At 39.6% G+C, this 27,502-nt stretch overlaps 1 protein-coding gene across 1 annotated transcript in view; it reads right to left on the bottom strand.

Annotated features, from left to right (window-relative positions):
- Positions 1-559: 559 nt before the first annotated feature.
- Positions 560-27,502, bottom strand: part of CFAP58 (cilia and flagella associated protein 58) — a 58,896-nt gene continuing 31,953 nt past the window's right edge. The window contains exons 14-18 of the mRNA XM_009277851.2: positions 26,063-26,174; positions 23,737-23,841; positions 6,600-6,719; positions 4,940-5,073; positions 560-680 (exon numbers count right to left, since the gene is read on the bottom strand). Coding sequence (XP_009276126.2) covers positions 560-680; positions 4,940-5,073; positions 6,600-6,719; positions 23,737-23,841; positions 26,063-26,174 — 592 coding nt within the window. The remainder of the gene's footprint in view (positions 681-4,939; positions 5,074-6,599; positions 6,720-23,736; positions 23,842-26,062; positions 26,175-27,502) is intronic.

Raw genomic sequence — 27,502 nt, 5'->3', positions numbered from 1 at the left:
TTGATCTCACTTACAACTGTAGCAAACACTGCATAAACCCTATTATATACTACCTGCACAAAGAACTGCTACATGTGTACATCTAAGGAAAGACTTGTTAATTTTGCATTTGCTCAGTAGGGCTTGAAACATCAGCCTATTAATTTTTCTTCTTTTCTGTTTTCTCATTTCTTTCAGGTGCTTTGAGTCAGAAGATAAATGGAGTGAGTGCTTACAACAGAGGTAAATAAAGGGAAAATAACTACATATTAAGGCATTTTGTGGTGTTACAGTGCTAAATAGAGACACAGTATTGAAGAAGAAGTATCTGCATGGTCTCCACTATTCAGTTACACCAGCGCAGGCTTCTGCTGGCATCATATGGGCAGATTTGGTCCAGTTTGTATAATCCAACTCTTTTTTAACTACTATAAAATGTCTTTTCCTGAAGGCAATACAGTGATTTCAGAGGGAAAGTTGATTCTGAATTTCTTTTAAGATTACAGTTTCTCAAACAACCTAGCACAAACAGAGTTTAGCAAGAAACTGGGAACAGGAATGTGATGAGATGAGTCCATTCCTAAGCTGTAACTTTGGGAAGGAGTCTGCCGAGAGCAAAGCCCCCTCCGATGAAGCGAGGAACATCAGACCTGGGGCGTGGAAACTGAGGCTCCGTGTCAGTCAAGGATCGCTCCTTCTCCCTTTAAATAGAAACAAAGGAAAGGAAAATACATATTTCATTCTGCAGCCCAGTGATGTTTACAAACTAAGGAAATATGTGTCCTCCGAAGCTTCTTTGATGCAAAGACGTACCCAGAGATCATTAAAAAATTGTTGATTAAAGCCTGTTAGGCTAAACCACCCAGACTAGGTGTCTGTTTGGATCTAATTACAAGCCTACTGATGGGTTTTGGAATTATTAAAAATTAGAAATAAATGAGCTCTCTTCGTGCTACTCCCCAAAATGGTCAGAGCACCTCATTAGAGCAAGTTGGTGCGTGAGCTCTGTGACTTCAGATTTCTAATCACCATCCCATTCTAGCAAGTATATGCCCGTTTTCAAACAAACAGCTACATTCATCAAAGGCGAAATGGGGAGATATTTTTGCTTTGTTGAATTTTAATGAATAAATAGTGCTCTCTGTCTTCACATTTTAACAAAGTTCTAGTGATAATTACCCTGCCTGTGACATTTGCAGAAGCTAACAGTGTGCTGTGGGTGCACTGACAGCCCCAGGAAATTGCTCCGCCTGAGGATCCAGGAGGGCTTGAATTTGATGGCCTTAAGAGGAGGGAACAGGGGTTAGCTGGTTCCACTCTTATGAGGCTGGGGAGGTAAGCACAGCAGAACAAATACGAAGGGCAGTATTTCAAACTCTCTGTGATATACCTGGAGGTTTCAGAGAAAGGTCCTGAGATATTTAAAATTAACCAAGTGGAGCTTTATGAAGTACTAGTTTATCATAACAGCAGAGGTCTCAAGGCTTTACAAAGAAGGTCAGTGCCATTACTTTTATTTTACAGTCATTGAGACTGAGACACAAACATGAGTGCAACCACACTTTTGCAAAATCTAGCCTTGTCATATTAGTGCTCTTTCTCAGTCCCCACTAAGGGAAAAGAAAACACTTCCTTCCTGAAATTAATACTTTTCTTTTTGTCCCTAAATAACTGTGTTGGGGAGGAGGAAGTTCAGAGAAACCCTGTAGGATGACTAGTTATGCTTCCTTTTCCAAATTTAATCCATATGGATGCGGGACAATAGGCAAAAGATGGCATAGATGAACTTAGCCATGAAAACCATTTATAACTGTTTTTAATTGTATCAATGTAGCACTAATGGATGTGCCAGCTGACAGCACTAAAAACTAACGTTATATTTAGATGGCTCATCCTATCCCACTATTGGGCTTCCAACTTTGGGGAGAGAAAATGATCCCGAGTCCATGCTCATTCTTTCTTCATGCTCCCATGGAGACAGCCAACAGATGTGCTCATCAGTATGGAAAATTCTATGCAGCCGAATACTGTAATATATTATGCAGAATTAATGTGCAAGCAGCCACGTGCAAAAGCTCCCAGTTACTACTGACATCCCTCAGTGCAGTTATTCACATATATAGGACTACAAGATCAGGTCTCTGGTGTGCATTTAAGCTTCGTATTTTCTCACCGATCCTTATCAAGAACAAACTGGTACCCTGGTGCTAGAAGCAACTAGGAAAAGTAGTGAAGCAGAAAGGGTGCAAGAAGCAGAAGGAGAGAATGGGAAGAGTGAGAAAAAGAAAGCCTAAGACATCTGGGAAGAACAACATTCAGAATCAGAGAGCAGAAAAAGAGGATTTCAAATTCACAACCAAAATCTTAAACATTGGACTTTCAGCTTGAACACAAAACAAAGCTAAATTCCTGTTGTCACTCATTATATTCCTTCAGCACCCCATAGAAAGCTGCTTTATTTCAGTATCAAGACTTTAAATCACAAACCAGAACTGTCTTGTGCAAATCAATAAAAGCTTTAGATGATACCTTTGTGTGAGATTATCCGAGAGTATTAATTCTCTTTCATACCAGGGTAGTCAATAATGCTATTAATGCTATTGTCCTGACAGGATCCTCTTTTTATTAGCAAAACCAGCCACATTTATTTCAGACATGATGTTAACATTAGCCAGCATGATAGAGATCAAGTCAGTGGTTTTGTGTCAGCTGGGATTTAGAGCAACCTGAGATTGTATGAATCAAATGGCCCTGGCTCTTTGGCTAGCATCTACACACCAGGCAGTGCCTGTCCAGCCCAGTCTGAGGCAGGAACGATGTGGAATGGCTGTATGTCAGGGGTGAAGGACTCTTTGGGGAAGGATCTGGCTCCACAACAGGCTCTCTCTATTGCAGAAAGCAAAAGACGTCACGCACATTTGGCAATTTGGAGAAGGAAGGCTGCACAACAAGGTTGTTTCCTTTGCGCTGCTGCTGGGCAACACAAAGCACAATCTAGAAACTACAGAAGCTGCAGTTATCCGGGACTGATATGCCCAGCTATGCCTTGGGGTGCACATATCCTTCAAAGCAGGCTTTGACTGGGGAACAAAATGAGGGACAGAGGAGAGCAAAGCCCAGCACCTGGCCACCTCTCGGCTGTCACAAAGACAAGAGAAGTGCCAGTCAGGGCTGACAGTGCAGCGCTGGTAGCTTCTGAGCCTGAGGTGTGAGCAATGAGATGCTATCATCCTGCAGAAGCACCACTAACAGCATCTGAATGTACTTCCAAACACAGATGTCACAAAAACACCATGCTTATTGGACTACAGCCATGCCTGCCCACAAGAACAACAACCTGACAGGCTGCACTAATGGCACATATCTATCTTGAACCTATGAACAGTGTAATGAGTCTGGCACTGATTGACCTGCAACACAAAATTCCATTCACTGTGTATTATTAACAGACCCAAGTTTCGTCACCATCACCTCACACAATATTTTTGTTTTACTTTAAAGCAGTTATGTCCCTAACAAGTTGGATTTTTTCAATAGTTATGACAGGAATTAATTCTAGGTATGATATAACAACAAAACATAGGTGAATTTCTTCTCATCTGATGAACAGAAAGAAACATGATGCCAGGGTCCAAAATGGAAACATTAAAACTATTGTGAAGAGGATACTTAGCTGCTGGAAATGGATTATCAGGCATTATGGTAGCCTCACATATTGATCCTAAAGCTTCAGGAAGGCCATTAGCACTGCACAATTTTTGCTAATTCCAAACATTAAGATAACAGTATGCAATTTGCAGATGGACAAAAGTCACTGTTTATCACTGACTATTTTGCTAATTTAGTCATCAAAACTGTTTGCTGGCTGAAATGCGATTAAGGAAGAAATAGATACAGGCAGCTTTGAATTATATTCAGCAACGTAGAGAACTGTTGGCTTTGGTGTATGAAGAAGGGACAGGCTGAGGGTGGAAAGGGGTGGAAAGACAAAAGGCATACACAGAAAAACTTGGTAACAGATCATGTCATCTGACTGCAGAAATCTAAGAAACTTCTCTTTAAAAGGAAAGTCCAGTAACTCCATTTTCAGAAGTGACTAATAGTTTTGGTGTCCCAGCTTGGAGATTCATTATCAGAACAGTCTCATCTCTCAGCCTCTGCAAATTAGGTCATGTTAATGGGCCAGAAATTGGGCAACTAAGATCCTAATCATTTTCTCTTAATCAAGAGAAGCAGCTGAATGCTCAGTTGTGGACTGAGAGTAGCAGGGAGGTGTCATCGAACTGCTATTGGTTAAGGAGAAACAACTACCTACAGGAAAGTTCTGAGGCTCTACTGTCAAAAGGGTAAGACATCTGACAAAGCCAGACCCTGAGCATTGCTCACTTTCCTCCATCTGGATGTAGGAAGGGAACAAGAAGCGGATGGGGAATGCTCTCCTCTGCAACCGTCAGCAATGATATCTGCCGCCAGAAGGGGATAGTCATCAGTCACAACTACCCCATTTTGGAAACAACAACATTGTTCTTACACCAGGATTACGTAGTTGCCACCTGAAGGAAGGTTGTCCCCCATATAAGATGCTGTTTCATTATAATTATAAATTGTAAAATGCGTTGAGGTCCTCATAATGCTTGAGGATCTCTCATTTAATGTGAAAGACCAGACACTAGTCTGTCCCCTCTGGAGACCATCTCAGTGGTATGAATAATTTAACTGGACTGCAGAACATGTCAGCAACATCTCTGCTGGATGTTCTTGTCCTGGATTTACCATAGATCATGGTAAATCTAGACCAGATTGAAGTAATATGAAGGATAACATTCAGGAAAATTAGGCAACAATATTACACCACCTCAGTCAAATTTGGCCACGTTCTGATCAAAAGACTAAAGCAGGGTCTAAAAAAAATCCGGTTTATGCACAAAGTTGTGTAGACAAAACTGTTATTTTCCCATACTTGGCCTGTTGTTCCTTGCGTTTCTGAGCCAGATATTTCTTTTTCACATTCAGAAGCTCCTTGGCAAGTCTTTCAATTTCATATTTGTATTCTTGGCTCTGTGATTCATACATATTCAATTCCGAGGACAAAACCTAACAAACAAAAGGCAAAAAGCAGAAACAGGAGATGTTAGGTTTACTTACACATAAGTTAGTACTTTTACAAGCACTTTTTCCTTTCACAATTGACTATATAAGACATCACCATTTTCCACCACATCTCATTTTCTATCATGATATTTCATTTGATCACCTGTGCTCACCCAAGCACCATTTACAAAATTAAGGCTATGCCATTTAACCACAATAAAACATGTAAAATATGCCCCAAGCATTATGGGAATGGTATTAATACATACATTAGCTCTTAATGTTCTGGGACACAAATCTGGGTGAAAACCCAAAATGAAGGTCTTAAAAAATAATAAACCAGGGATTTATTTAATAATAATGGGTTTTATTCACAGGGATCCACTTTGTTACATGAAGTAATTAAATCCACACAGGCAAAGTAGTACCAGGCAGTGTAAATATGAACACAATGCTGCTTTCATGAGAATCAGTCAACTTTAAAAAAAGTAGAGGCATGCGTAGTGTGTTTTCCTTCTTTAAGAAGGAGAATAGCTTGACCTGGCACCACAAAATGGCATGCAAGCCAGTACACTACAGCATACTGTGCCTGAAATACACAGTAGCAATTGACTGCATTAAGGACAAATGGGAACCGTATGGAAAACTTCAAATCACATTCAGTTTAGCTAAACTTTGGCTTCTATTTTACATTTTCTACATTGTTTTTCTTCTCCGTGGTAAGCTAAGATTTGCATAACAGCGTCTTTGTTTCCTAAGGGCCCATCTGCTCCTGCATTTTTTTCCTCATGGTTAGTACAGACGTGATTATGATGCAGTGAACAGGAGATGATGACTTCAACAGAGAGAGGAGCTGTAGAAGTAGATGAACTCCTGGGGAGACTGATCTTTCATGCAGGCAAGAACAAGGGAAGATCAGCTTATTCTATCAATGAATCTCTTTTTAATATCATGCTTTCAAAGTTTCCCACAAGATTCCTTCAGAACCAGGAAATCCTCCCTTCTAGTGACAAGGGGTTAGGACAGGTTACTCCTGTCATCCCTATAAAAGTTGCAAGTCTAATATACGTGTAAGCATTGCAAGAGAAATAACAGGAATTTAAGACTGGATTCTCAATATATTCCCACTAGTTTGTTAAAAAGAAAATGAAATGGCTTTGATTTGCTTATTAAAGACCTTAACAGTTCAAGAAAAGGGAAGGAGAATAAGCTTAATGGAAAACTGATGGTGTCCCAGAATGCCCATGCACAAAAAGCATTTACAGCATTGTGCTGCACAGTCATATTCTAATAAGACTTTTCCTCTATTTTCATGAAACAAACTAGCATAATGTGAAAAAAAGCTCTTCTAGTGCTATTGGTTCTCCCTTGGGGAGATGCAGTATTAATCTTATTTTCCTGATCTAATATACTAAGGCATTGCACACTGATCATCGAAAATCTTCCTGAAGCCTCGCTCCCCAGATCACTGGTGAAGTCGTTCTGCAATCCTGGCAGTCCCTCAGCCAGAGATAAAGGGCATCTCTTACTTTCAGCTGTTTAGTCTTCTCTCGGAGAGTGTGCCGGTAGACCTGCAACTGTTTTGCAGCTTCAGGCCCAGGCTGCCGGGCTAAGACATGCTTTAATTCCACATACAGTTTCTCCTTTTCCTAGGAAAAAGACAAGAGGAAGAGCTCTTATAAAACTAATATAGTTTTATATTAGCAGCACAACCTGTGATGAAATCAAACTCACTGAAAAATGCAACTCAATCAGGAAGATATTTGCAGAAACAAATCTGCCTGTGTGTCAGTCTTTCCTCACTAGCCATAAGGTATTTAAAGTTGTTGTGATAGCAGTGGGAGAGCTCATTAAGAGAAACATCCAGCTACTTCGAACCGAAAATGAAATACTCTTAAACACTGCCATCAGTGAGCATGCTCTACCACAGAGAACATAAAACAGTCACTGGAAAAGTATCCAGGGGTGGGAAATTAATTACTAGTAACTGTGCTTATTGTGATCTTTCTTCTTATGAGCCACATTGCCTTACATTAAGGATCATAGTTTCACCCAACAGGATGTGAGCAGGCTATAGAAATGTCAGGGAAAGACTGTACAAAAGAATAACTTCTTCTTCCAAAGAAAATCCTGCAAAGCACATGTACACACACATATATATAACTTTTCAGTTTAACTGCAGGGGCACTGGGAAAGAGAAAGAAAGCATACACAGCAACAACTATGACTAGCACAACTACCACCAAGTAATTTCTCTGTCATGTGTCTCCTCTTCCTTCATGTTGGAACAGTATACTTGTGGGAATTAGATATAGCCATGCCCGAACAGAAACCACACACGGACCCACTTACAGCTTTCTGTACTGAAAGGTTGCTTTCTACTGTGTTTTGAGGATGTACTTGGTTTTAGTCTGAGGAATAAAGCACTGAACAAAGCCACCTTCACAGCTTTGCACATTACAATATTTTTAGTATCTACCTTGTCAGACTAAGATTGTTATTATTTAACATTATTTAGCAAGATCCCATCCTTGTCTGGTACCTGGAGAGCTGAAATTAAAAAGGAGGGTTATTTGACTGGAAGTCGGACTAGCAGACAAAAGATTTAGCTGAAGAAGACAAAAATGCCAAGTAGGAGGTAGGATAGGTGATTATTTACACTGGCTTTGACAAAACCCCTTTTTGCTGTCTTTTTTATAAGCTCTGTCTATAACTGTTACCACAGAATTCTTCGGTTGATGTGGGAAACAGTGCCATCACATAACCTAGAATTGCTACATTTGGCCTTGCCCAGTGGTTGAGCCAGGATTTTCAAAAGTGGCTTGTTATTTTGAAGATGTAAAATTCTAGGTGTCCAGTCTTCAAGAGCATAAGGAGTCCAGAGTTTTTAGACCTCAGCATTTTCTGAAAACCATGCACTATAATGGTCACAAGTTGGGACCCAAAAATGAAAGTACTTCAAATCATAAATTACTTTTGCAAGCATTGCCCTTAAACTCTGAATAGTACTGAGGAAGAGTTCCTTATAAATGAAATTGTTCACAGTTTATCTCTGGAAAAATCAAAACCTCCTGAGACTCAAACTGAGGTTTGCATAGTGGCAAAAATTAAATTGAGAATTCATTGTCAGTAGAGAGTTGTTATGTCACTACAAGTGGTTTCCACTACCACGTTTTCTTCCTGAGGAAGCAAGATTTTACTGCAAGTTAAAAACAACAGCAAAAGAAAAATCTGCTTTGTCAAAATCTGGCCGGTCAGTATTAACATTCCACCCCTGAATGTATCACAGATTTGTATTTTGGAAGAGTGTAACGGTAATTTGGATAAATATGGAGCAGTTGATGGATTGAAGGTCTTATGTGCAATTGTTTTCCAATTTATTTCCCTCCTAACCCTCTACAAGGGCCAACCAAGCTCTTCAAACATTGTGCAATGGTGTGTATAATAACCCCATTTAGAGACAAAGCGTGCAATTCTATTACAAGGAGAATCTATCTTATGCAACAGAGACTCGTTAGCTGTCTGATGTATATTGTCTCCATAATCCAACAGAGGCAGAACCAGCTGTCTTATAATGCATATCCTGTCCTTCGTTGCGAAGCGCTGTCCATCTCTTTTACATCTAGTCAATTAATTTGTCACTGGGTTAGAAGCACCATATGTCAGCAAAAAGTTAAAAGAAAATCCTGGATACTTCTTTCCTCATCAGCAAAACTTCACAGGTTGGCATTTCTATAATTTCTGACGTTTTACCCCAGGATGCAAAAAAACCCCAAACTATTAATTTCAATTAATTTTAACAGCCAGAGAGTAAATCTAAGTCAGTCACAAGGTACATGTGATACTACCACCAAAAATGCATTGCTTACAGCAGGTATTTTTATCTCTACACATAAGAAATCAGGAATGCCAAGGAAAAAAAAAATCAGTACAAAATAATAAAGAAAAATTTTGGCTTCTGCAATACTCTAGCTATATTCAAAGGACAGACAAGCTGTGCAATGTGTATTACATTGCATTACATTACATCTTATAAACAGACAGCTATCAGCAGCTATCTACAGCATAGAACATGTAGAAAGACCTATAGGGTTGTCTGATGTGTGAGTTGTATTCAAAGTAGCTTTCAGTTGTAGTGTATAAATTAATACCTCCAGAAGATGGATCTATGTTCCTTTTTTGTTTTGGAAACAAGTAAAATGCACGTGCATTCCTTAAAATGTCTGAGAACCCAATGGGGCCAGATGGAGAGAAGGTATCCTGACACTGACAAGAAAATCTAAGTCAGCAATGATGATCAGCCGTGTAGCAGTAATTCAAAAACAAGAGGGTAAGCTGATCTATTTGGTGCCTGTTGGAAGTCAGTTAAAACTATTTTGTCCAAAGTAGAAGTCAGTAAACTCCATTTATTTCTGTTGGTGGCTGCGCAGATGATGTTGGAGAAAAAGCTACCTGAAATCCTATACCCATTGGGCAGGAATAAGTCAATCCATCATAGCATGTGTAAGATGGGTCTCTTTGGCTTGTCCCATACTGCCTGCCCTCACACTCCCCTCCATCCTAATGCCAGGCTGCAATCACAACATACATCTTGCCAGAGTTACGTGTTCTTGAGATGAAAAGAACTTAAAGTCACAAACACGCTGCGAGGCACTACTCTTCTTGAGGAGGTGAAGGAAGATCCAGCAGATCTCTCTGTAACTCCATGCTGTTAAGCCTTCACCGGTAAGAGTAATGTACATGTCTTCAGATCAGATCTAGGCCAGTACCAAAGTTTTTTATGTGATCCTTTCCATGGCAAAATTCCCATGGAATTCAGCAGGTGTTTGACTGTAGGACTGAGCCCATAACATCAACCAGCTTCATTGGTTTATGGCATAAACTAAGCCAAGCCGATGGTGGAGAGATGAGGGCACATTCATTTTGTGTATGTAGGGCACACTGGGAGACTCAGATTGAGGGTTACAGTCAAATTTCAGGCATTCCAAAGAGAATTTCAGCGCCTCTGTGAATACTTGCTGTAAAAATGGTGTAAATAAAACTCCACATTATTTTTAGCCCTTCCTGTCTTAGATTTGTTTTCCAGGGGAGCTCCGAGGAGCCCACAGATCTGCCTTTAGACTCGGCCATGACAAGTTTCTGCATCCCTAAGTCCCTCGCCTATTAATTTGGGGGGGGGAGGGCGGGGATTGTTGCTTTCCCCTAAATTTAACTACCTGCTGTCTCAGCCAGAATCTGGAGTTCTCCTGGCCTGCTTGCTCTACAGCAAATTGAAAAAAAAATTTTCTTCTGCAGAGGATTGGCGGGTGTTTAGCAAATTTCAATTGATTCTTCAGGACTCGGTGGTCATGAGTTTGCTCAGTCTACAGCAAGAAGAATCACTTTTGCCAGCACAATCCTACTTCAAAAGAAGCTATTGCTGCTGACCAGCACAGCCCAATTTGCTCATTGTTCCCTGCCAGAGGGACCATCAGCCCCATCAGACACATTCCCAAAATGACACCAAGGCATTTCACTGCTTTGACAAGGAGTGGGAGGCAGTCAGCAATGCTGGGATAGACCAATGCACCTGGTATTAGCTCTAAAGATGAGTTTCCATTTTATATCATCTTCTCCCTCACCATGACACTAGGAAACCCCCGAAATGACCCATCTTGTTGGTTAGCCCAGGGTATCATTCTGAGCCAGAGACGATGGATGACCATACATTTAATGAAGATGTATTCACAGCAGAAATAGGCCATGAAGTCCCAGCTTCCTCATTTTTATCAGCTTGTCTTTCCAAGTAGATAATTCAACAAATTTACCTGGCATAGCAGCACACCAACAGCCTTCTCCACCAGACCTGCAAAAATCCTATTGTGCACCAAAAGCTTTCTATCACACAAATTATTAAAAAAACCTACACACAAAAAATCCCAAACCCTTTGACTCAGAGTAAATTTCATTTATGTTAGCTCCTGTCTCCAGCAATTGAGCTAAAGAAAAAACCCAACAAGATAAAGATGTAGAGCAGAAGTGTGCAATGTAGTCTATGGTGGCAAACCCCAAAACATTTAACCTAGCTAAAAATCCTTATTTTAATTAGTAAGGTGGAGAAAGCAACACAGTAACTCTGTAAGCACACTACAGTTCCTCATGGTTTTGGTGAGGAAAACAAGTCAGTCAATGTGCCACGGGGGGTTTCTTGTTTATTGGCATTATAACCAAAATGTCAGCGCTATGCTGAACTCCAGAGCCATTTTGTTTACGATGCCATGCAGCAGCAGAGCATCCTTAAGGGGTTGTGATCCATTTTCAGAAGTGTTAAACAGCACACTGAAATCTGAATTAAATACATACATAGACATACATATCTAGTCATAGTCATTTTACCAGTATAAGCTGCACACTTATTTGTGTGTATGTGTATACCTAATAGAGTAGCTGTTGGCTCAGGACATCTATGATTAAAAGTTTTACGAGGTGTAGAAAAAATTAGCATACAGTAACCTTCACGAATTTTATAACAATAGAAGAAAGTTGCCTCCAGCACTGTGAAAAATGTGCAGTATAAACTTTCTCAATAAACACTTTTCAAAAGCTCCTGCTCTTTCTTGTCTGTTCCACATCCATCAGCAAACACCTTTGCAAGCATGCAGTTCCCTAGAACAGATTGTATTTTCATCATCGTCTAGACCTTCCTTTAACTGTCCAATGTAAGGTTTTTTATTGGGCAAATTAATTCAGATTTAAAACAGGGCACTGAAGTCCTTTCACAATGTGGCAACACTAATACTGCGTGAGACGCTTGGGGTTTTCTTGTTAAAACGCTGCCACCAACTTGAAGGAAAGGCTGGGATCCTTTCCCTGTCTTTCGTGAAATTCACACCACACTAGATGGAGTTAAATTAAACCTGTCTTATGACTTATCCCTCCAGTTGATAACAATGCTTCTCAAGAGCAAATCTGTTTGCTTTGGCACAGAGCAGACTGCACCAAATTGACTGGCATTTTCAAAACAGCTTAATGAGAGAGGAAAAACCACCTTGGAGCATCTTCTAAGGTCTTCACCCTTGACTCTTTTTTGTAACAGTAAGAGCTGAATGCTGCATTATTACCATCTTCTAGGAACAACAAAGTACAAACATTTCCAGCTAAAGTGCAATTGCAAGTTGTTGTTGTTGTTGTTGTTATTATTGCTGCTAGGTACTGGTACCTTAGGAAGTGGGTTTTTTCCAATGAACAAACAAATAGGTTACGTATCCTCCTCTCCTTTCAACTTCCAAACTCTGAGACATAAGGATAACAATCTATCAGAAGAAAATGGCATAGATGCCTCTTGCTGAAATAACAGCTGCAATTCCCTTTTTACTATTGACATTATGCAAGAGTTTATAAAATCATTAATCAGAGTAGGTCATTTAATCACAGTGTTTATACTTTACATTGCAGAAGATGATCAATTAATTATCCCCTGTTCTTCTATATGTGCGAACAGGAACACACATGCACATATACACACACAAAAAAGTGAGCTGTTCCTTGAAGGTGAGAATTACCCTTGACAAAGCATGGATTGATGTAAATATTCCAGCTATTTCCACACTGCCTGCAGCTTGACAGTTGGACTAAAGAGAGCTCTAAACAAACCTCTGTTTCACATTCTAGTAGTGGCTTGTCTTAAAGTGTTCTGGAGGAGATTCAGAGGTTGATACAAATCTTATCAACAAGGAATCTAAATATTCTAAGTGAATAAGTCTACAAAGCAAACAATGGGGAACCTTTTACTGGCTAATAATTACTATATATGGGGTTTCAAGCAAAAAAAAAATTCTCTTCTTCAAACGTAGACTATTTGACTTAAAACCTCTGTATTTTAATGTCAGTGTAACAGCATGTATTTTACCTATTCAATAGCCATTTAGATTTTTAAAATACCAGATGAATCAAAGGACAATTATCACAGCTCTGCTGTTAATGATTAGCTGTTCCTGCAGGTGAAGGCTTGGGATGGGGGTTCCCAGCAGTCCCAGCTTCTGTTCTCACTCCTGACTGATCTAACAGATGACCTCGAAGGGTCAGAGAAATTGCAGAGCTGCTTCTAGAAATACCTATCTGTAAGTTAGGCACCTACATCTCTTTAATCACCTGCTTGACTTAGATCCTTAGACTTCCCTGAAAGATGAGAGCACTTAGCTTCAAGTCCGTTGGTGTTCTGGAATTGCTACCTCTGAACAGCTGTCTCAAAGTCAAGCCACCACTTAAACCTACAAATACCTGTCTAACAAGGCAGTAAAGCCTACATGTATCTTTCTGACAGGATAGCAGAGTTTCCCTGCATATGCCAAGTACCTCAGGGAAGAAAGAGTGGTCTCCTGTTACACTTTGGAACCTATTAAGAAATAACAGTGCATCTAAGAAACACACATGGCAATTCTGAAATCATGAATGTTTTAATATATGGCTTCCTTCAGACTCACTGTAATTAGAGCTGACCCTCTGCTATCCTTCAAGGAGTTCTGATTCAGCTCCCCCTGCCCGCTTCTTAAAATTCAAAGAAATAGAAACAGAACTAAAGGAAGGGGAAAGAGAGCGAATCCTAATGTTCATGTAAAAACAACTGCTGTGCCCAAGTGTGCCATCCCCTGTTTAAGATTACAGCTATATCTACTAAGACAGGCATGGGAAGACTTGAGCTCTGAGCCTAGAGGATGTGGAGCAACTGGCTGACTGACGCACCCTACTTGGCAGAGAGTATCCCTACACAGGATTCACGGCTCCTGTGCACTCAGCAGCTCGTGTCTGGCCATCTCAGAGTGAAGAATGAGGATCAGGGTTCTTTCTACAGCTGTTTGTGTCCTCATGTGTCCAATTTTAAGCTAACTTTTTAAAAAAAATACAACAACACGGTGACTCCAGCTGCCTGCCCCTAACTGCCCCAAAACAGCCTTCGCGCTGCTGCATCTTTCTGCATGTGTTTTCTCAACAACAGCACCATTCACACTCCTATAAGAATGAAAATAAGTGATCTGAAATAGATAAAATCTAGTCTGTCCTTGTGGAATGGCTTTTTTTGTTGGGTTTTGTTGTTGATGATGTTGCAACTATCATACGAAATAATAATCCATCACTGAATAGGATGCTGTAGATTGCCCATATCTTGCTGCTGAGGAAGAAGCAGAATACCCTTGCCTCAATAGAAGAACGCTTGCCAAAGGGTACACCTGAATGATAAAGATTTGCAGCTGGCTCTGGGCCACACTATATAATATGACCTTGTGAACATATTGCTACACTGCTATTGCACTCCTCTGGTATTTGAGCTTCTCTTACAGCTTCTGGATTGCTGACAATTTGTATCGGATTGCTAACAGCACTGCAAAGTTTGTGCATTACAATGTATTCAGTCAGCACAGCGAGTCATTTACTTTCCCTTAACAAGATAACTGGTTGATTAATATACTTTACCCTGGGGTGTGCAGCAGATTTATTTCCTTCCCAGATAGATGCTGAATATAGGAATGAGGAGTAAACAAGTTTGTTTTCAGTTATTTGTTATTTACTGGAACAATTCCTGAACTTGTTACTCAAGCTTTATTCTAGTGAATTCTAGTTGAAGTTAATGGCAATTTTGACTGAGTAAGAACTTTAGGAATGGATCATTTTGCAAAATATTTTAAGTCTAATAACAAAAGGTATCCATGCTCAGGATTTCTGGGTACAAACCAGACATAACGCATTTGAATAAAATACTTTGGTGATCACTGTTTCTGCTTTTCTGATGCAGATTACAGATAACAGTGATGTACCTTGGGTACTTATATGGTCTCCTCCTTTCAGTATCTGAATGCTGTTAAATCTTTAATGTACTTATGCTGAAGTACTGCTTCCAGCCAGGGCAGTGATCCTCTTCTCATTCTACAAAAGGGTCTGGACACACGGAGTTGCTACATGAATGCCAAAATTCACTAAGACTCCTGGAAGATACACAGAAATGAAACTCAGTCTCCCAAGCTCCCAGGACCACCACGCTGAGTAAGCCAATACATCTGCTCCTTGCTTTTCAGAAACACTGGGGCTAGACTACAGCAGCAGGTCAGAAGCATGGGATAAAAGTCACAACCATAATCCACAGTATACTTCAACCCAACAATCTCTCTCACGCATGCTAAAATTCATGGACTGGGAGTACATGTATTAGAACGCAGGAAACAAATCTATACTTGACATTCATCTATCAAGGATTGTATTTGTGTAATCAAATCAATCTTGTATGATGTGGAGGGATGGCATCTGATGACCCACTAGAGTTCTCTTTCAAGCTCAAACTCAAGTAAAGATATCAATTCTCCTAAAAAACTTTAAAAACAGATTATGCATTCATGTACATTTGCCAACTATAAACCTGAAGAGATTTTTACTCCCCCTGTAACTTCCTCATCTTTGTAAATGGCATCTGAATATTTCTGACTAAAACACCATTAGAGCAGCTAAAAATGGTGCAGATCCCCAGAAGTTACTTTGATCTGTTTTCTTCTAATTTCTCAAATAAATTTGCACTTTGCTTCTGTCCAAAACCATTTATCATGGGAAATCTGTTTTGTTTATGAGGGCAATGTAGTTCCACAAAGATTCAATAAAAATTAAACTCTTCCACTAAGAAAATTCTTCAACAAAAATGTTTTGTTTGATAGCTAAGTAATCTGCTTTGCTTCCCATTTCCCAGTGCCAGAAATATTTGCACTATTTTTATTGGAATATTATTTTCTTACTCTAAAGAGCAGCTGATTATCTTCACCTGATGAAATTAAAGTGATCAGCACCTTTCCTGCCTGTTTTCTCAAAACCCTGTTTAAACAAAAAGACCCTAAACAAAAAAAAAACCAAAAAGGCTATTTTCCTGGGAAGACTTCATTCTCTTCCATTTGAATTGCAACGTATGTGGGAGGAGGGAAAGAATGTAAATGTCAGTGTGTTTTTAAGAGCAGTTTATCATGCTGTAAGTTTCTATAGCATAGAACATCTTCTAATTCTAGATGGACTGAGATTAGAAGGGCTAAAATAAACTAATGCACCAAGAAGCGTATTCAAAATATGCAGAAATAGAAATCAACTCCTTTCTGAGGAGAGCTAGGGCAAGAACTGAACATCCCTCAAATCCCTATTGAATTCTTAAGGCTTACACAAAACTTTCAAGTAGATATGTAGACCCTCAATAGACCTTCACGCAGGTGACTCATCTTTCCTGTTTATGATACGTGATTCTTTATTACATCATCACAGGATTGCATACGAGCCCAGGTAAGTTGCACCAAGAATTAACACAAAGATTCTACGATTTGCTCAGTGTGCACAGAACCCTACTGGATACACAATCAGTTTTTTTAAAAATTAATTAATTAATTAATTGGGAAAATAAGGTCAGTGGCAGAACAAAAGGCACTAGAGAAATTTTATTGTATGGAGAAATCATCATGCCAGGCACAGTATCACTAAAAGACACCAATCCTTCAACTTAACACCAATACTAAAATACAAAGCATTTCCACTTACAGTCAAAGTTAAAATCCCCAATCAAAGTCTTAGTTCAGCAATGAACACTTCAAGCACAACAAAAGGAAAATAAAAGGATGGCACAAGGAGGAAAGAACCTGAAAAAGCAGACCTGAAGGATGACTTGATGCATTAAGTACCTCCATATGTCACTTCATACTGCATTGGAGACTCCAGTTCAAATCAGATTCAAGGCACTGGACTGAAATTAATTCAATGGCACTAACTCAGTAGACTGTTGTGCATCAAAATATTGTGCTGATAATTAGATTTTTTTTGTTCATCACTAGTTAGAAAACTGGGTTACAGCCAGAGTTCATGGGAATACATTATTTTTTCATTTGAAAAAAGAACAGAGATTCTCTTCTGCGGCCAGTTCTAAATCAAGGCAATTCTTACAGTGTGCCTTTGACACACCAGTGCCTAATTCTGCATGGCACTGGGGAAGTATAGTGGGGGTTTTTTATGATTCATACCCAGCTGAAAGCCAAAAAATAAATGTTGGGCCTGAGTCCTTACTGTATTTCTCATTTCTATATTCCTTTAAATTCTGGCCACCGACTTAGAACTGGAGTCATAAACTCAAAAACCACACTCCACCAGGTACTGTTTTCTCTCTCTACTCTTCCTTAAGATACATAAAAACACTTAGGTTTTTATAAGGACAGGAAAGCATTTTTCTGCGCTTTTTTCCCCATGTCAGGAACCATTTGATCAATGGTTAGAAGTTTTGCTAGCTTAGCTTTCTCAGGTAGTAGTGCAATTTCTTTGTGCTGGCATGGCTATGCCAGCTACTGGCTATGCAATTAGATGCAATTATACTGGCAAGAAAGTCTTCTGCCATTCAAGGGCTGGTATAAGCTAAATCAGAAAAGTGACTTTTTTGCCAGTAGAAATGGTATTTTTAAGTATAGAAAAGGCCTAAAGCTCAATATACTCACCCCTTTAATAGAGGGCTGAGAGAACCGCTAGCTTCAGCCACAAGATAGGGCATTAATCCAGTGCTTCCAGAGGAAGTCAAATCCTCCAGGAAATAGAGACAGAAAAGAGCCAAGTCCTAGTAAAGTATAAAAAGCCAAAAAGAAAATGTCCCTTTTCATTTTCAGATAGAAAAATCCCTTCAAAAAGCTGACTTTATATATAAAATGATAAAGGAGCAGTAAAGAAAGGATTGTATTTTGGCAGTGGATTTTGCAGTTCACCTGTAAGTTTCAGTGTGCACAAAGCACTCTCCCAAACTACCTCTGCTAAAACCTCTCTAAAGGCAAGATGACAGAGAAACAATAATGGGTAGGTCAAAAGAGACTCTTAGGGATTCTACAGTCATTAGTTTCCTGAAGTGAATCGCAGTTATTTTTATGAAAATAGACAATTCTGCCAAAAAAACCCCAACTCAGACTATCTACCCTACATGTAACATGTAAGTAGGTTATACTCTCAAATCCAAGCACTCGGCACTGAAAATATATAAATGCCAAAATTGAGAGGGTAAAATAAATCTCAGCCATTTTGAAGATGTACAGATAATACCTAAAATAAAACTGAACTAGGTCTTAAGAATACAAAAATAGAGGCAGGTAAAAGGAGTAAATTCTCCTATTTTCCCTAGCAGGCTGTCCGATGAGAAAATCTCTTACTCGGCATTTGAGCACACTTTTCTGCATTACGTGCTGTATAACAGAAGCTACATGAGCACTGTGAGAGCAATGAAGAACCTAGCAGAAGCATGCTTCATGAAACTGCCAAGCTAGGGAAAGAAATTATTTTCAAGAGGACTAGGCTCTCATGAACAGGGCTGAAAAAAATGATACAAGATTGAAAAAGCCAGTATTTTAGATAATAAATGGGCAGAAAATTTTTGCATAACGAATACACGAAAGCAAATCCCAAAGCTCCTCCATTAGCTGGGAGAAAACTTTGATTTCAGTAGCTGCCAGCCTGCATAAACCCGCATGGTAACACACTGTTCTAAAGCAGATTTCTTTATGAAACCATAGTACCAGCTCTGAGAAATAAAGATGGTTATGTATATGTTCAGACACTATAGCAACAAGAACATCAAATTGGATAGAACAGCTCTACTACCAAGTTAGCACAAATGAAATAAAACATCTGCCTATTTTGAGCGTTTAGCTAGCTGTTGTTACTACTGAATTGAGTCATGTCTCTAATATATTCATTCACACACCACTATAAGAGTGGAAATGATTTTATTCCCTTTTTACTTGATGTGAGGCATGCAAAAGCTAAATAACCTGCCCAAGGTCACAGAGAAAGTCCCTTTTGCTTTCTCCTCTCTGTATCTTACAGTACCTGAAATGAAACTCTGCTGATTTATACTGGAGACAGCAGCATCCCCTCTGCTCCTCCTACTCTCTGTCAGTGGGACAATCAGTTCTTTGGGGGGATTGAAACTTAGCTCAAAACTTGGCTCAATATAAGGACCTGTGGGTGTTATCCAGCTGTAATCTCTGAGTTAAATATATGAGCTAATCATGCCTTTTGCCCTTGCACTCTGAAACTATGAGCTCAAGATGCTAACAGCCTGGAAGCATCACATTCTGACTGCCCAGTCCTGGTCTTTGATTGTTGACAATTAAAACAATAGTGATTAAAAATATATATGTACAGAAAAACAATACTTTCACTACTACATGCAAGGCTTAAATGAGACACATTTGTCTTTGCCTCCCTCCACAAATAATCTTGGTTACCCATCTCTCTTTTACATTTATGAACAATCTTCTGAGATGACTGACAATGGAGGTAACTGAGATATAATGTGAATCTTCCCACTGTTATCCATTCCAAGACATGCAGCTGAATAAAATTCCTCTCAGTCAGACATAAAATCAAATTAGAGGAGTTCACTCTGAAGAGAAAGAACTAAATTTGAAACAAATAAAGCAATGCATAATTCACTTTTAAAGGGATAAGTTCCTAAAACCACACTAATCATAATCCTAACAAGGTAATACATTACACTGCGAGTTTACCACATCACTGTTCAGTATGCAGTAAAGCAGTAGAGCTTCAGTCACGTGGGGGATTTGCCCCACATACAAAGTGAGCGAGTTTGGGGGTTTTTTCCAGTCGGGATTTGTTCAGCAGAGCACTTCTGTTTATTAATAATTATACCTTATGGCTATACAACACATTTTGCTCATACCACATGTGTTCACAAAGACCTTCCACCCGACACTGAAATCCCTTGGTTAACACACAACATATTTCTCCACAAAGCCCTGTATTATTACTCAATGGTTTAGAAAAGAACCAAAAAATGCTGTATCTTTCAACTGCACAAATTCAGAAAGAAGCTAATGACTCAAGCATGGAAGTCGGCTAGCCCTGAAGTAACATTTCCTATGTTTGGCAAAAATGCCATTGGATTTTTATTGACAGTAAGTATTCAAGACCTTGGTTTTGGATCTGATTTTAAAGACAGCATTTTTCATCAGCACAGCAGCTTGCAACCGTGAGAATCTCCTAAGTTAAAGGAGAAAGTATGACCGCCTGCTTTGCAGCTACTCTTAAAAGTCTCAGGATGTTCACACTTCTTCGGTATATGAGAGCTGGTAGGTTATAGCCCAAGGTGCTGTGGCTACAGGGCACAGGTAAATCAGAAATAAGAAAAAAGTTTAATAATTTCTGTAACATGGGACATCTTTCTACACCTTTATTAAAGCGTTCAACTCTGAAAAGTCATTCTAAAAAAACCAACATTCATCATGTTGCATATTCAATACCTCTCAGTAAATGTCTGATACAAAAAATGTGTCCCACTGACAGTTAAGAAAGATATTTTTGTATGGGATTTTAGAGTCAAGCTGGGTTCTTCCTGTACTTTCAGCAATCAAAATTTTCTGACTGAAACGTAGCGAATCATTCTTTTAATCACATAGCATGGATTGTAGCATGTTTTTACAGCTGCATCATTTTTAAAGAACTAACAGGAGAGAAACAGTGAAAAAGCTAGTAAAAAGGATAGGATCAAATACACATCAAGAGCAGGTGAAGTAAGCAGATGCTTTTCTACATGAATCTACGTACTGTGATCCTTACTTAGCAAAAATTTCCATTTATATATCCAGCTCATCCTGAAACATTGTTCCCTGCATAAACCAGCTTTTATTTAAAAGACCATTTGCAAAAAAAAAAAAGTAACAGTCAGAAGACAGAACTACGGTGCATACAATACAAATGGAATTTTTTTTTCCTTATACAAACATCATGGCTCTGCACAAGGATGCAGCAAGGTGAACACCCTACAAATCAAACTGCAAGTTGCTGACACTGGACTCAACCATTTCCAGATGTGGGTTATTTCTAAATTCCAAAGGTGTTTTTAACACTCAATATTCAGTCCACGCAGTTTTTTGCACTCCATTTTATTGCTACACTTTGATGTGAAGGAATTTAAGTTACATAATATGCACACACAGAAATCATAGACACAGACACTCGCAAGCTTCACCTTCAACAAATATGTTGCCAGCATGATGGCCGCACACACATATAATGGTTATGTATGGCAAGCAAGAGATTAAGATCATTTTAAAGCAGTACACGCAATGGCTATGCCCTTGTCACAGGGCAAGATGTGGATGAGGACGACTGAGAGTGAGGAGGTGCGACTTATGCAGAAAACTAGTAAGTTTGTATCCCTCAGCTCCTGCAGCCTCTGAGTCTGAATACAGGGGATGTTACGCCGGCTAGGCACAGGCCAAGTCGTCAGCAATTCCCCCGATCCTGCAAATGAGCAGAGACTGACTGAACTGAACTGAGCTGACTTCCAGGAGAGACCCATAAAAAAAAGATGTTGAATGCCTTTAAGCATGAGGGGACTTACCGGGATTTAAAAAAAGAAAAGAAAAAAAAAAAAAGGAATGATCAGATCTTATGGCAGAGCAGTGCTTTATACATATAAGTGGCTGTTATACTGACCAGACAGCAAACTCACTAAGCAAGACGAATTATATTGAGGGGACAAAAATTAAAAATTCCAGAAATGAGAGCTAAATTGCTGCTGTTTCTCATGTTTCTCATAATGATAAATTTCAGTCAGGATCAAACCCTATACTCTCTATTGAATAAGGATACACTGCCCAGAAGGGGGCCTGGTGAAGCAACCCTCCTGGAGCGTACAGCTCAGCTCCCTCCAGAAAGTTAACATTACTGCTCTCCGTTCATTTCCTTCTGCTGGAGGTGTTCCTCAGGCTTGCTCCTTCACCAGAGGAGTTTGGAACATGATAGCATCGGTTTCATAAGTTATTAGAGAGCATTTTGCTTTAATGAGTATCAGAGCACTTCACAAAACAGGTATTATCATCATACCTTGTTACATGTATATAGGAAAACCAGTCCAAAGAACAATAAAATGACTCGTACAAGGTTATCCAGACACTGAGCAGAAGAAGCTCAGCTAGTACACTTGGCTTGTGAGCCCTACGCCAATGACCAGCAGGACATACAGCCCACTGAGGAAATGAGCTGGGGGATGTCCATCTCTGGCTACCTCTCCTTACCCACGCCCTGCTATGGAAGAGCCCTATTTCAGTCATTGTGGACGACTCAAAGACACTGTGGCAAACCAGAGGAGAGCTCAGAAATGTTGATGGTGAAGCCCTGAACAGAATGTGGAGAGTGATATTTTTGGCCTTTTCTTTACCACCAATCTCACTGAGGGAGACCTTCATTTCAGCATTGTTGCACAGGAAATCGGTGCCTGAATTAAGGACGCAAAGGATCTCATTAACAATTCTAGATATAATAATTAAATTTCATATAGCCAAACTCTGACTTAAATCTAGGAAAATAATTAAAAAAATGTAGAGTTGCCACAGAAGGACTGCTGCATAGACAGAAAGATTGTGCCAATGGCTAATATAGTAACATAGGCTCAAATACCTATTATTTCAAAGATTTTCTTAGACAGGCAACTTAGTACCTCTATACCTCAGTTCTTCACTCCTAAATAAGGATAATAGCTAAATGGGAGCACACTAAGGATAAGGCAAGACACGCAATAGAGACTATATCAAAATCTAACAGAATTGGGTTTGTGCATGGGTAAAGCACAGCAAATTTGAAGCTATTTTTGCTACATTTCATGTAAGCTAACAAACTATTTCACTGACAGCATTTCAGTGCTATGCAACAAAGATTACATTTTTCCAAGGAAAGGCATAATACACCATACATTACCTTCAAATGAAATTGCAGATCTACTTTTTCCTACGAAACAATAAAGAAAGAGAGACAAACCCTGCCTTGATAACATCTGGTGAGCTGCTTCTTGAGACAGCAGGAGCTTCAGGTGACATTCTACTCTCCATTGAGTGATACCCAACATAGGTATCAAGACTATTAGAGTATTTAAGACCAAGATGTTAAAATCATACCTAGAGCTGGCAAACTGCAGCTACGTCTACAGTCACCAGAGAGAAGGAGACAAATTTCCCAGTTTTACACCTATGGTTGAAGCCCAAAGACAGTCCTTTTTTGTTATATTTGATAGCAATGCTTGCACTACAGGAATATAGTCTCTCCTTGATTCTACAACACAAATCTTGTTGGTATCACTGGGGTTAAGGGACATCTGGTACAGTTAAAAAAAAGATAAGCTATCACAAAAATTACTTTTTGGCAAAGTTCAGCACAAAGACCTTGAAGTCAAACATGGCCCAGACAGCAACATATCTAAATCACACAAACTCTGTAGGATTCCTTCGCCAAAAGCCAAGCTAAGCACAAATGGAATCAAACAAGGATTTTCCTTCATGTCCTGGTCATAACAGGCATGTTTAAAAGGACAAAAAAGCCTTTCCAAATGCCTAACACTGACGTGAAGACTAATCTATGACATGAATAAACTAAAGCAAACCTTCAATTTTATTTTCCAGAGTTGTCCAGGTATCAGTAGCCAGGATATAAAAATCAACTAATCAGATGCTATTTGTTCTCTTTCAGTGAGTCAGTGCTGCCATCTAAAGCTATCTAAGGGGCATGCAAAAGAAATTCAAAGTCATGCATCTAAATAACATTCAGGAAGCACATCTGAGCAGACAGAGAATGCAGGGTAAGTCAAACACGTTAATATGATACAACAAAATAATGATGCTGCAGTACCTGAAGGAGCAATTCTTTCTCTATCACTTCACCTGTCTTGCTGATAAGCTGCTTCTGTAGTCTCTGTATTTTCTGAATCAGCTCATAGGTACTTGGGTCACTGGCCTAGACAAGAGCAAAGCAGTCTCAAAAATTATACAACAGGTTAGTGTTTCTTGCTTGCAAATGAAAACCATAATATCTAAGTGTCCAAAAGTGACAAATATAAAATGGGGGGTGGGGGTGGTGTGTGTGCTGGGAGTCTTTTAAATGGCATTTATACAAGCAGTCCTGAAACTGGAATCTCTGCCTCTTGAAGATCAGTTGGAGCATGTTCAAGTTTAACACTGTTACCTTCATCAATCCTCCTCAAAATAACTAATATAAATAGGAGTCCTTCAGAGCTTAACCCCCAAACCAACAAAGATTGGTAGAACCACGTGACAGGGAAGGAAAAGGAAGTTAGTATATCACTTTTAGCAGAAGCTGAAACTGCCCACTGACATATGAAGAGCAGTGCAAGTACTTCCCACTGTTTTAAGAACTTCAAACAGTGTCAATTGAGTTTTAAGGCGAGGAAGATTTTTCTCTTGAACAAAAGAAAGAGTAACTCCAATATAGTCTTTTGAAACAGGTTGAGAAGTTAAGACCAGGAGCTAGTAGATGTCTGTCCTTCTTCCCTTTTCATTCTTTTGTCACAGATTGTATCTGGAGGAAGCTCTAAGGAGCAAACAAATAATTCTATGAGGAGCAGCCAGCAAAGCTTACTTTCCCACCACTTTGTATCTTCTTGTTGGATCCTTTAATGAGGAGCAAACTCTGACTGAAGCTCTTCCCTACTCAGGGATTCACAACACCTCTCTCCCACGTGGTTTATCCTCTCTCATGTGGTGTCTCTGGTGGCTCATAAGGATTAAACTCATGCTGCAGTAAAGGCTCCAATAAAGTCCCACTCTATGCATGTTTGCTTGAGCTTATAAGGAACTTGGTATCTCATGGCTCTTAATCTTTTGTCTGATTTTATCTAAATTGACTAATCGATTCAAGTGTAACTGGGACACTAACACAGATACGCATGCAGTGCTCACAACACAACATCATTTCCTGAGAAACCAGGCTAAAAAGTAGTTCAGTCCCCATGACCCACTTAGTCCTTGATTTTTTTATAGCACTGCCCAAACATGGTGCCAATTTGTGACAAGTGTAGTGATATGAGGGTGTTTGTTCATTAGGAATTGAACCAAAACCCCATAAGGATTACTTCATATGGATCTTGCCATCTGCTTGGCCTTTCTGTGTTCCAAATACAAACCAGTGATCTAGGAAGGAAAGACATCATTTCCCATTATCAGCCTATTCATACATTCATTTTCCCAGCATTGGATGTTTTGACTGGCCTGATTTTTCCTTTGTTACAAGGTGCTGCTGGAGATTGTACCTAGACGTCTTTAGCCTTGTTCAGCATCCTGCATTTTATCTCCCTTCCGTGAGAAAAGCTAAGCACACCATTCAGCTTTAAGCTCAGCATGGAAAGATCAGAAATTAACTATCATGTTAGCAAGCACAGTCAAAAAATTCAGCTCTGCTTCTGTAGGGACTAGCACGTTATCACTCATTATTAGAGCAGCTAAGCAACCTAGGCTGGCATCAGATCAGAGATCCGTGCAACAGAGAAATCTCAGCTGGCTCTGACTTACTTCGAAAATACCCAGTGATGCCAACTGATCATATATTTGGGCTGTGCTCGACAGATTTTTTTTATTTTTCCCCTTCATTTTGTGGGTTCGAATAGTGTGAAAATTTAATTTGCTGCTTACGTAACAGTTGAACTCACATTACCTGGAATGGCTATCTTTGGGAGCCCACCACTGTTTATGTGGAGGCCTCTTCCTTTTCTCACAGATGTAATTCACCTTCTGACTTCATGTCTGTCCATTCACCAGTCTACCTGTTCCATGACCCTTTCTAATTCTGGCTTTCTTCCCATATACATCTCTCTAATCGGTGAGGGTAGGATTGTATCTTTCCAGTATCATCCTCTTTCCCATCAACCATGTTAAGGAATCACCTCCTTCTAAATTCACCTTATGCATTCTTGTTTCCTTTAGCATTTGACTGGCTTTTTACAAATACCTCTGCAATTTTTCATTGAGAAAGTGACACAAAAATAACACTGATTGCATTGTGCAAGGAAACCATTCAGCAGTTAACCATTCCACTGGTACTATGGAAATTTCAGTCTGCCTGCCCCTCCACATAATTTGCATAACAGTAAACTAAATAGGCTTTGTGCTGTGTCACTGATTGGTAATATGGGCTTTGGGAACTTGAAATGCTGAGACATCACCTCTAATTTTCTCCATCTGTGAACATTCAAGGGATTCTCCAGTTCTTCTTCCAAAATTTTGCACCGAGTCTGTTCCCTTAATAGTTCCTTCCGCATGTGATGAACCTCCTGTCTTAAGACCAGCATAAAACAAAAATTAAAAACCACACCAAACCAACATCACTGTGACCAAGGCACTAATAAACATTAACAAACCATTCTCCCATACACTGCAGCACTGGCAAAGCAACTCTTGTGATTAATAGTCGACACCGATATATGGACACCGATACCACTATACAGGTGGAACAGTTAGACCTCTTCACTCAGTTTAGTAAGAATGGCTCAAAAAAAGGACTTTTCATCAGTTCCTGCAGCATCTACTCCACAGCCTACTGGATCTCACTGCCCACATCTTCCCATGTACATTAAGGCCAGAAGGACAGTTAATTCACCTAGAGTAACCTACAAATCAGTTATGGAGTCATACCCAGTTACCCCTGTATTGAATCTGACAGCCTGTGTTTGAAAGAAGGTTTTAAATCTACATGGCTCACACAATCCAGTAAATAAAACATACTCTTGGACCTAAGTATGATGGACACTGTTCTTTAGAGAACCCAAGTTTGATTTCTTTTACTCTTACTACCTCTCCTCAAGCAATTTCAGGGGTGATTTGTTGCTGAACTTAAAATTAATTGAGCACTCCCAAAATGCTTTGATAACTATGCTCCTATGGTGGGGATGGGGGGGTCAAGGGGCAGGGAAAAAAAGGCACGTTCCGCAATGCTTCAACCCTTATCACTTTGGTGGGTGGATCCTGTAAGTTCTCCAAGGGGAAAGGGGGTGGAGGATCACCATGTGCCTACTCCCCCTGCTAAGCTCAGAGTTGCATTTAGCTCACTAGAGAGAAAAAGGCCTTTTTTTTAACTGTGAGGTTGGACAACGTTATGGAAGAGGGAAAAAACCCACATCTCCAATTGGCAAATCAAGAAAGCTAATTAGCAGCACAAGTGATAAATGGAGTCTTTCGACAGGCAGTTTTCATGATGGTTTTGGACTTCATTAAAGTATGTGATTGCTGCTGCAGTTAGCAAGAATTGATCCACCCATCATGGCATGCATCACACTATACTTCAATATCGTCACTGAGTTTCAATACAGTAACAGACTTTCAGCTGAATGCATTTGGGCAGCAAGTTCAAATCCTATTCCTGTCTGCAGTCAGTCGATAAAAACTGCAATTGCTAATATTTTGTGCCCAGTTCTCTCTTCTGTTACACCAAATCAAACTGGCATAATTCCACTGGAGTCAATGGGTCTGACCACGGATTGAAGTTAATTTGCACCTGTGAAAGCCATGGAATTATACTGACACAGTTAAGCTAAAGATCTCACCCAAAACTGTGGTAACTACATAGAATTAGTATGATGGTTATCTGCTAAAAACATAGCTGCCTC

Source organism: Aptenodytes forsteri, unplaced genomic scaffold (assembly GCF_000699145.1).
Source record: "Aptenodytes forsteri isolate BGI_AS27 unplaced genomic scaffold, ASM69914v1 Scaffold15, whole genome shotgun sequence".
In the NCBI taxonomy this organism is placed as follows: Eukaryota; Metazoa; Chordata; class Aves; order Sphenisciformes; family Spheniscidae; genus Aptenodytes; species Aptenodytes forsteri.
Note: the sequence above shows the minus strand (reverse complement) of the source record. Positions and strands in the feature narration are given on the sequence as shown.